This window comes from Conger conger, chromosome 16 (genome assembly GCF_963514075.1).
Source record: "Conger conger chromosome 16, fConCon1.1, whole genome shotgun sequence".
Classification (NCBI taxonomy): Eukaryota; Metazoa; Chordata; class Actinopteri; order Anguilliformes; family Congridae; genus Conger; species Conger conger.
This window is the reverse complement of record NC_083775.1, coordinates 30,681,148-30,692,535: the sequence shown is the minus strand read 5'-3', so window position 1 is coordinate 30,692,535 and position 11,388 is coordinate 30,681,148. Positions and strand designations below refer to the sequence as shown.

The following is an 11,388-nucleotide window of genomic DNA, read 5'->3' as shown; positions in this document are numbered from 1 at the left end:
ACAAGCAGTGCGACGCAAGAACAGAAATTTACTGTCAGCTGTTCCAAAGGGCACGGTTCCACTGAGATTTGAACTCGGATCACTGGATTCAAAGTCCAGAGAGCTAACCATTACACGATGGATCCCTACATCTGCCAGACCTTAAGGAACTGTGTTGGTAGCTGGTGTTTATAAATGCCTTCGATCATAAGGCTTTAGGAAAGGGAAAACTGTATTTTCACTAGCAGCAGGAGACATGGGTCATTATTCCAGTTGCAAACCTTAGGACACATTGGCTGCTCAGACAATTAGAAGCATGCAAAGAACATACTTCTGCTCTCAGTAGACCCAAAGGTTTAGGTTCCACCGAGATTTGAACTCGGATCGCTGGATTCAGAGTCCAGAGTGCTAACCATTACACCATGGAACCCCACATCAGCCAGACCTTAAGGAACTGTGTTGGTAGCTGGTGATTATAAATGCCTTCGATCATAAGGCTTTAGGAAAGGGAAAACTGTATTTTCACTAGCAGCAGGAGACATGGGTCATTATTCCAGTTGCAAAACTTAGGACACATTGGCTGCTCAGACAATTAGAAGCATGCAAAGAACATACTGCTGCTCTCAGTAGACCCAAAGGTTCAGGTTCTACCGAGATTTGAACTCGGATCGCTGGATTCAGAGTCCCGAGTGCTAACCATTACACCATGGAACCGTACAAAAGCAACGCGTTAGGAGATTCTCATTGGCTTCTCATTGGCCTCCACTGGCTTCCTATTGCCGCACGCATCCGATTCAAGGCCCTAGTGTTGGCATTTCAGGCTGCTAAGGGGACTGCCCCACATTACATACAATCCCTGATCACTCCCTACTCCCCAGCTAGACCACTCCGGTCTGCCAGCTCTGGTCGCCTTACGGTTCCCTCTCTACGGGCACCTGGCGGTCGAGCTGCACGTTCACGCCTGTTTTCCGTTCTGATTCCTCAGTGGTGGAATGACTTGCCTACCACTGTCAGGACAGCAGAATCCCTCCCCCTATTTCGACGCAGACTCAAAACACACCTCTTCAAACTCTACCTTCGTCCTCCCTCCTGACTTACCCCGCCCCCCCCTTCTGATACCCCTATCCCTGTCTAACCCCCCCCCCCCAAAAGAAAAAAAAAAAAAAAAAAAAATTGCACTTATGATGACGACTATATGTTCAGAACAGCAGTCCAGGTGTATTTTCCGGGTTCTGGTTGTGATGCTTTGACTTCTGGTAGAACCTATGCACTTGTAAGTCGCTTTGGATTAAAAGCGTCTGCCAAATGACTAAAATGTAAAATGTAATGAGATTGTGTTGGAAGGTGGTTGTTATCAATGTATTCAAACACGAGTGCTGCGTGTGTTGTCCAGAATTGTTGGAGGTCCAGATCAAGACTATTTTCTTCAACATGAACTAAATCGGAGATATTAAAATTTCACCATTTTTCAGTCTGGACTCCACTCAAAATGTTATGAGAATTTTTACAATTAAGATGGTTTTGTTTACAACTCAGCCTACATTCATGACATCGATGAGTATCTTCATGCATTCATGGAGGTCAAGTAAATGGAACATTTTGGGAGATAATGTGAGCCAAGAAGGCTGATTTAGTACAGTCAGTTAGAAATATTGCTTCAATTAGTTGCTAGTTTACATTTCTCAAAACAAGACACAATGGAGACCTGGAAGCTTAATCTCAAACAAGATGGGGAACACTTAGGAAGATTGATGGATGGAATGAACAACATTTTTGGTCAGGAATCCTCAAATCAAGGATTTAGCTAAGGAAAAATTATATAATGACTTGTAGAAGTAGTTTGGGTTCGGTGCACATCGCATGGCATATTCTGCCTGTTACAAGCTTGACTTCTCTTGGCGGGTACAAGCAGTGCGAAGCAAGAACAGACATTTGCTGTCAGCTGTTCCAAAGGGCACGGTTCCACGAAGATTTGAACTCGGATCACTGGATTCAAAGTCCAGAGTGCTAACCATTACACCATGGAACCCCACATTGGGTCTTGATTAAGGAACTGTGTTGGTAGCTTGTTATTATAAATGCCTTCGATTATAAGGCTTTAGGAAAGGGAAAATTGTATTCGGACTTGTAGCTGGAGACAGGGGTTGTTGCGCGTGGCTTGGGACATTCTTCCAGTTGCAAGCCTTAGGACACATAGGATGCTCAGACAATTGGAAGCATGCAAAGAACGTACTTCTGCTCTCTTTCGACACAAAGATACGGGTTCCACCAAGATTTGAACTCGGATCGCTGGATTCAGAGTGCTAACCATTACACCATGGAACCTTGGAAAGGAAACATTAGGAGACTGTGTTGGAAGGTGATTGTTATCAATGTATTCAAACACGAGTGCTGTGTGTGTTGTTAAGAATTGTCGGAGGTCCAGGTCAAGACTATTTTCTCCTTGGCTCGCTGCTCCAGAGAGAGGGACTTGGCAGGGTCGCCACACAATAAGCACCTCGGGCGCCTCGGAATCACGGCAACGGGCACGAGACGAGACGGCTTGAAGAAGGCGTGTCGCTCTCATTCGGGCCGCCGAGGGACGGGGTACGGGCGGTACATCTAATACGACTACCTCCAATTGAATCAGACGAGGTACAATTGGCTACCAAATTGTGAGAAAAAGGGAAAAATCTGGAAAACATTTTTAGAAAAAAAGACCATTTTCTTCAACCTGAACCAAATCAGAGATCATTTCACCTTTTTGCATTCTATCATTCTATTCCTGATTAAATTAACTTGACTGATCGATACAGGTTTTCCTCATGCAACAGTGCTTCTTCCTCATGTGTATAATCACTGTTTGCCTATGTCTCACATTGACAGAGACTCAATAAAGGTAAATGGCACGTATCTACAAACGATGCTTCACAGGAGACATCCAATTACTGAAGAATTTCAGTAAAGAATTTTTCCGGTCTCTGGCAGGTTTTAGCCTCTTTTTCAGCTTGGGCTATTATTTGGAAACAAATGCATGTCTCTGCAGTGCCAGTTGGACTTCATAAAAGTTGATCTTGGCTATTTTCAGAAACATCTGCAATGAAAAAAAACACTGGCTTATTGTGGCATAGGTTTTCTTAACTTCAGGAAAAGTACATTTTTTTCTGTTATTTATTTTTTTGTCCTCAAATGTGTATCGGTACTTTGCTCCTGCTAATTGTGTGTTTCTCAATTTGAAAGCAATAGAACCACACTTATCTGTCCAATTTGTACATTGTCTAGGGAGTATTCATTTACACTAAACCAATGTATAATGTTAACCCTGACACTCTGGGAATGTCCACTCATCTCCTCCTATTTGGTAGTATGGGGGAAGGAGAGGAGTGGAGGAAAGGATGATGCATTTTCTGAGCTGGCAGGCCTCTGTGTGGTCTCAATTCTGGGATTCAAAGACATGAAACTTTCCCAGTATCCCTAGATCTGCATAAAGGGCTACAGGGCACATCTGGTCACTGCTGTATCCTATAAGTAACTTCCCTTTCCAGATAATCTAGAGGTAAAGCCATGTCATGTTATAATACCAGTGACGTGCGGTGAGGTTTGTGGCTGGAGAGGCACTGACTTTTTCAAAGTCAGATTTACAAATATATGAATTCAACAGAGTAGCATAAATTCACCATTGAACTGGCTGCTTGCACATTGACTACTGGTTATGTTTCATATCCCATATCAGCATTCTTTACACACATATAGGTAAGGTACATATTTGGCCAAAGAAGATCGTTAAATATATTGGGGCTCAGAGAGCACATTTGCTCTGCACCCTCCGTGTGTTCTTAATTTGACATCACAACTCCACAATTCATACTCATTCAATACAAATGAAAGTATATACAGTCCACAGCAAAAAGACAAATGTAGTTTTATTCTTTGAAATAACTTAATCTTTTTATTTATTATTAAAAAAGGGCTGTTCTTTTATTTTTGTCGTGGACTGTACAGCAGTGTATGCATGGTCTTACCTTTACTTGTAAATGAAGTCCATTCGCCTATCCTTCTGGACAAACATCTCTATGACTTTGGTGTAAAAGTCCTCTTTATCTTCTTTTAGTTTTAAAAGTCTTTCTGCCTCAATAGAGATTATTGCTAGGGATGAAAGTTGTCCTTGGTCAGTCCGATTCCGACTGTATGTTTTCAGTCTTTTCAAAGCAGAGAATGACCTTTCAAAAGACACTGTCATGGCTGGTATAGTGAGCACCAGCTGAAGTAACTTTGTCGCCTCAGGAACAGTCTTCATCAGATCCTTCTGGGCCAAAAAGCTGAGAAGCCCAGGAGATTTACATTCATTCCTCACCGTTTGTGAGCTATAAAGTCCGATGAGATCAGCTTTTAGTCTAACAAAGAATCTAGCATATTTTAACAGGCTCTGCATTTTGGTGTCATCAAAATGGTGTGACATTTCCTCAAATTCAGTACAATCAACCAAACCAAGGAAAGCTAGCTCGCCAGAATGATCAAACCTAGCTTTCAGTTGAAAACTGATATTGTCCAGAACATTATAAAACATTCGTTTCCTCTCATCTCTGACTGACTGTTTACTTTGGACACTATCTGTCAGGCCAGGTGTGGCACATTTCTGCTCAAATCGCTCATAGAAATTGTCAAACCCCTGTCTCTGGCGTTCCACAACTCCGATTGTATCTCGGATTCGTGCACAACAAAATCCGATGTCCATTACTTTGTTTTGCAGCAAGAGTGCATCCGTTTCACTGCAAATGTCCTCATATGCCATAATGCCATCACAGCGGCTCCGTCATAAGTCTGAGCTACCAGCTTTTCGACACACATTTCTTCAACACCCCCAAAGTGTACTCAGCTATAGCAGCGGCTCGCCTGTCATTACTCACATTATCAAATCCCAAAAACGCCTCCCTCACTTTACAGGCCATCTCCTTTTTAATATCATTTCTAATCACATCAATTATTGCTTCAATTAAATCGTTCTGAATTCTGTTTGATAAGCCAGAAAACACAGTGGATGTCTCCAAATGTCTAGCTAACCTATCATCGTTCTCAGCAAAAGCATGTAATAGTTCCACATAGTTGCCACGATTAGAAGAGGTCGTACTCTCATCATTACCACAAAATGCTAATTGCTGTTTGGCTAGGAAGCAAGTTGCATTTTAAAATCTTTTAAAATCTCTCGGTTTTCCTTTACCTTAGCATTGTGGACGCTAATATTTAGTGTCCGCTGTTCGTTCAAAGCCAAATCTATCCTTGCGCTTCCAAAAGTTTTTAAAGCAATTTGGCTTTGAATGTGAGTAGTTGAACTTTCATGTCTGCTGAGGCTTCTTGGTAGATTTTTCAAGTCACAAAATCCCGTTGTAGTCCAGACATTGTCACCTGTTGAGGACAAAAGGCAGGGAAAGCAGAAAAGGCGGTTTCTCGTATGACACCCACATAGCCAGTCTTTTTGGCTGTACCATTCAGTTTCAAAAGAACGTGTTATCTTCTGTCCCGTCGTTTGAAGCAAATCTTTTAGCTCCGGCATCGGTCTTCCATTATTTATCACTTCATGTTTTGATTGAAAGTCCAGTTTGGAGAAATGTTTTAGCTTAGATATATAATCTTCCATTTTTGCAGTCAGGGCAAAAAAATAAACGGACTGATGCAGTGCACTTGACTTTCTCTACTTGACTTTTTTAGCTAGCATATTACCCACAATAGCCTATTACAGACAAATGGCATTGTGGGTAATATGCTAGCTAAAAACGTCAAGTAGAGAAAGTCAAGTGCACCGCATCAGTCCGTTTATTCAGTTAGCTAATAGGTGTAGAAGAACAATAGCAGAACAAGCCTGTGTGCTCACACACGCCCCCTTTCAGTGAGACAGAGGTACTAGCCGCCTCCCCTCCTGCTTTTTAACTGCGGTGTTATGTCAGATCAGCAAGACTAATATGTTATACACATACGTGAAATCCATGAACTAGACTATGGAATGTGAGGACATATAATAAAAGTCTGTACAAACACTACATTGGTGAGAGATTGCGCAATCCGAGAGGAGGCTAAGCTCGTCGCTGCCTCCCTTCGCGTCTTTCCCCCGTATTTGCACACAAAAATATACAAATTCATCGATATTGACGATAAAAATCATTGGAAACATTGAAATCATACAACAATTACATTTCGATCACAGATCAGTGGACAAATATTCATTTTTTATTATTATTTGTTTTTTACATTCCATGAAGACACAGGGGAGGCACCTCCCCTGGCTGCACGTCACTGTATAATACCGATGCATAATCCAAAATTAATTATGTAGATGAGAATACAATTATATATTTGTAACTCACAGGTGTGTACCATTGCATTAATTAAAGGCACATACAGTGCAATAACAGTGCAATCAACATGATAGGTATTGTATCTTAGGGCCAGACTCTCGTAGTTTGAAGATGTTTCAGGGCCAGTTGTTGATCGTTGTATTGAAGCATATAGGTGTATACTATCAGGAAAACCGTAAAAGTAGAAACAAGCCTCCAACCAGTTTCCTTTGGTGCTTTCCCAGGGGGTATTCGACAGGCCGTCACTGCCGGAGTACAAAGTGGCAGCGGTGCAGAAGTCCCCCCTCATTCTGCTGCACTACAGCGTCTCTAAGGCATTGTGGGATTGGATGATCCTCCTGGCCACCTTCTATGTGGCGGTCACCATCCCTTACAACGTCTGCTTTGCCGCTGATGACGACAGCGACTCTACCTCCCGCAGCACGATAGTCAGTGACATCATTGTGGAGATGCTCTTCATCCTGGGTGAGTGGTCTCCACGGCAATGTGCCCACGCAAATTCCCCTCCCCCAGCCTCTCCCTCCCACGCCGTCACTAACGAACTGAGACCTGTACCCGCAGGCTCTGTATCGTGTGTTGTTTCAGCCAACATCTTAAATACACTTATAATCACCGCTCTGTTTCCCTAATTTCCCTCAGACACAAAAACTGCAGTGTGGGAGTGTTTAAAACATGCTGCGCATTGCGGAGAGAGTGGAACACACTCCCACACACCAATTTCAGTGAACTCGGTGAACGTCGGTGTCATAAAAAGAAATTCAATTGTTGCTTTTTTAATTCAAGCAAGGTTCTTTTCTCTCCTTTCAGTGATCGCTGCCAAACTGAATAAACAGAAAATCTTTTTTCAGTGGGAAGCCTAAAATGTTTACGTCTCAACTGTTTTATCAGTCGAAGTTAATCTGAATTAACCTAAACATTTTAAACTGGTAAAACTAAACTATGCTTGTAACTAATAGTGAGCAATTTATGAGGTAAACATGTACACCAACTTCATAATGGAACTATTTAATCAGCCAATCATGTGGCAGCAACTAAATGTATAGAAGCATGCAGAACGTGGTGAAGAGGTTCAGCTGTTGTTCAGACCAAATGTCGGATTAGGGAAGAAATGTGATCAAAGTGACTTTGACTGTGTTATGATTGTCAGTGCCAGAGAGGGTGGTTTTGGGAAACTGGTGATTTCCGGTGTTCCTAGATTTAGCAGAGAATGGTGCGAAAAACTAAAAAACATCCAGTGAGCAGCAGTTCTGCGGACAAAATCGTTTTAATGAGAGAGATCAGAGGAGAAGGGCCAGACTGATCAAAGCTGACAGGAAGGTGACAGTAACGCAAATAACCATGCATTACAACAGTGGCATGCAGAAGAGCATCTCTGAACACAAACAATGCTTCAAACATCTTCATGCAGGGATGTCCAATCTTATCCAGAAAGGGCCGGTGTGTGTGCAGGTTGTTGTTTTAGCACAGGACAGACAGCTGATTCTACTCATCAAGGTATTGATTAAAGACCAGGATTAGGTCATTAGTATAATCAGGTGTGTTACTGGGTTAAAACAAAAACCTGCACCCACGCCAGCCCTTATAGAATAAGATTGGACACCGCTGTCTTAGTAGATAGGTTACAGCAGCAGAAGACCGATAAAGCCAACAAATATGTCTAATAAATATCTAATAAAGAAAAATGGTACATTTCTCCAATTAAGCACTTTTTTCAGTGTATTCATCAGGACATGTAGTGCAGAGGTAAATGCTGTTATGTACGATGTGGCAGCTGGACCTATAGACACTCACTGAGCACTTTATTAGGAACACTATATTAATACTGGGAAGGGCCTCCTTTTTCTCTCAAAACTCTGATTCTGTTCCATGCTGACGTGAATTGCAGATTTGTCAGCTGCACAGTCATGCTGCGAAACTCCCATTGTACCTCCCATCTCAAAGGTGTTCTATTAGATTCAGATCCATTCACTGGGAAGGCCACTGAAGAACATTGAACTCAATGTCATGATCATGAAATCAGTTTGAGAAGACTTTTGCTTTGTGGCATGGTGCATTATCATGCTGGAAGTAACCATTAGAAGATAGGTATATTGTGGCCATGAAAGGTTGCACATGGTCCACAACAGTACTCAAATAGGCTGCGGCATTCAAGCCATGATTTATTGGTATTAACGGGCCAAAGTGTGCCAAGAGCACATTCCCCACACCATTACACCACCGCCACCAGCCTGGACTGTTGACACAAGGCAGGTTGGGTCCATGGATTCATGCTGTTGGCGCCAAATTCTGACCCTACCATCTGTATGCCTCAGCAGAAATGGAGATTTATCAGACCAGGCTATGCTTTTCCAGTCTTCAGCTGTCCACTTTTGGTGAGCCTGTGCCCACTGCAGCCTCAGCTTTTTGTCCTTGGCTGACAGAAATGGAACCCGACGTGGTCTTCTGCTGTTCTAGCCCATCCGCCTTGAGGTTCGACATGTTGTGCATTCTGAGATGCTTTTCTGCTCTCAATTGTACAGAATTGTTATCAGAGTTACTGTAGCCTTTCTGTCAGTTCAAACTAGTCTGGCTATTGGCCATTGACCTCTCTCATCAAGAAGGTGTTTCTGCCCGCAGTACTGCCGCTCACTGGATGTATTTTTGTTCTTCACACCATTCAGAGTAAACTATAGAGACTGTTGTGCGTGAAAATCCCAGGACATCAGTAGTTACAGAAATACTCAGATCAGCCCATCTGGTACCAACAATCATGCCACAATCAAAGTCATTGAGATCACATTTGTTCCTCATTCCGATGGTTGATGTGAACATTAACTGAAGCTGCTGACCCATACCTGCATGATTTTATGCATTGAACTGTTGCCACACGACAGGCTGATTAGATAATCGCATGAATAAGTAGGTGTGCAGGCGTTCCTAATAAAGTACTCAGTGAATGTATGTTATGTTCCTACAGTGGGGTGCAAAAATTTGGGCACCCCTGGTTTAATGTCTGTTACAATAAATATGTAGGTGATGGAAAGCAAATCTGGACTCTAAATGGTAGAGTTAAACATGATATATTTCTTCAAGTTTTAAAACAAGCTTTTTTTTTTTTTTTTTTACTGGTTATAAATGATAGAATAAGGAAAATAACCCTTTTAGATTATTCCTCATTACTTAAAAAAACTTATATATGAGTAAGGCCCAGACCCAGGTGATTTACTCGTTAGGGCTTCAGTGAGTCAAGTGAGTATAATTCCAGGACTTTTATTCTGGAGTAACTCCGTACCTTCTAAAGTAACCAACTGCAGTGGCTGTTCTATGTGGTGTTAACAACCAACAGTTGTCCAAGGATTTCAGAATGAAGATGGTTCATTTCCACCAAGAAGGAGAAGGAAACAAAAAATCTCAATGTTTCAAACTACCTATTTCCACTGTCATAAACATTATTAGAAAATGGAAGATAAATCGAACAGTTGAATTCAAGGCAAGGTCTGGAAGACCAAGAAAGGTTTCAGATAGAATGGCCAGAGATCTGGTGCAAAATGCTCTGAAGAACCCACACATCACTGCAAAAGGGCTGCAAAAAAAACACAGGTTTTGCTTTTCACAAGAAGAAAAAAGTTACATTTAGCGTCTGTAGTATGAAAGAAAACACTGAGAAGCCTGAAGCCTTTTGTTACGAAACCAAAATGGCAGGCCACCACCAAAGAAGGTATATTTGGAGAAAAAAGGGTAAAGCCTTTAAGAATACCTTGCCAACTGTGAAGCATGGAGGTGGATCCATTATGCTTTGGCGTTGTGTGGCAGCTGGGGGCACAGGAAATATTGTGCAAGTGGAAGGAAGAATGGATTCCACCAAATATCAACAAATTTGAAATGCTAATGTTCAAAGTCTAGACATCGAAGTTGAAGAGAGGTTGGGTGTTCAAGTAAGACAACGATCCAAAAATACCTCAAAATCAGCCATGAAATACTACCAGGAAAGAGGTGTTGTGCCAGGAAGAATGAGGAAATATTCTTTACTAGAAAGACTCTTAGCTGCCTAAGGAAGCGTTTACAAGCTGTTATAGTTGCCCGAGGAGTTACAAAGTACAAACTGACAGGGCTCCTAAACTTTTGCACAGGGCCTTATTTTATTTAGAAACTATAAATAAAAATAAAGAATTGCTTTAAAATGTGAAGAAATCTGTCATGTTTAATGTTGTACTATTTAGAGGACAAAGTGCCCACATTTTTGCACACTACTGTATATCCCATTGAGCCTGATACATGTTTCATGCATTCATTGTTATTTTGTTTCCCCATTTCTGCAGACATCATCCTCAATTTCCGCACCACCTATGTGAGTCAGTCTGGTCAGGTGGTGTACGATCCTCACTCCATCTGCATCCACTACGCTGCTACCTGGTTCTGCGTGGATCTGATCGCTGCCCTGCCCTTTGACCTCCTCTATGCCTTCAACATCACCGTGGTGAGAATGCACAAAATTGTACAAAATACCCACTGAGAAAACTACAAAAATAAACTAGAAAACAAAATGGTGGAGGCATAGATTGCTTTGCAGGTGGCACTGAGGAGTGCACCATACAAAAGAGTGGTGAGCAGCTCATATTGTATATGACATACAGTGGGGTCCAGAATCATTGGCACCCTTGGTAAACATGCACAAAAAATACCGTAAACTAAAAAAATAGGTCAGTTATTGATACTTATGACAGCTTTATTTTTCATCACGTGTAGTGTGCTTTATTAATGATTCAATGGAATCAACCAAAGTCTTTATTTTCAACTAAAAAAATATTTCCCCAAAAGACAGGACAAAGATGACAGCCATGAGATTTTCTTTAATTTGTGATGGGGTTAGAAATATGGAAAACCATTTTTGACCATTCATCATGCATTACTTTGAATAATAATTGATAAGCTTGCATTTGTTCCTATGGATGTATTTTTTATATTTTTATGTAAAAAGATTGAAAAAATATCACTTCAAAACAATTAAAGGAAAATGTGAGAGTCTGTATATATGTTGCAAAGCACTGCACCACATGAATACACAAAAGTGTTTGAAATGCAGTCCTAAACTTTGGAGTTT

General features: G+C 41.5%; 1 protein-coding gene and 2 non-coding genes across 3 annotated transcripts in view; 1 reads left to right on the top strand and 2 right to left on the bottom strand.

Annotated features, from left to right (window-relative positions):
- LOC133114142 (potassium voltage-gated channel subfamily H member 4-like) overlaps positions 1-11,388 on the top strand; it is a 110,864-nt gene that overhangs the window by 83,973 nt on the left and 15,503 nt on the right. Inside the window, exons 5-6 of the mRNA XM_061223332.1 lie at positions 6,533-6,773; positions 10,607-10,764. Of these exons, the coding sequence (XP_061079316.1) occupies positions 6,533-6,773; positions 10,607-10,764 (399 nt within the window). The remainder of the gene's footprint in view (positions 1-6,532; positions 6,774-10,606; positions 10,765-11,388) is intronic.
- On the bottom strand, positions 338-409 carry trnaq-cug (transfer RNA glutamine (anticodon CUG)). The gene has a single exon. It is a non-coding gene; the product is annotated as a tRNA-Gln (tRNA).
- On the bottom strand, positions 1,937-2,008 carry trnaq-uug (transfer RNA glutamine (anticodon UUG)). Its single transcript has one exon. It is a non-coding gene; the product is annotated as a tRNA-Gln (tRNA).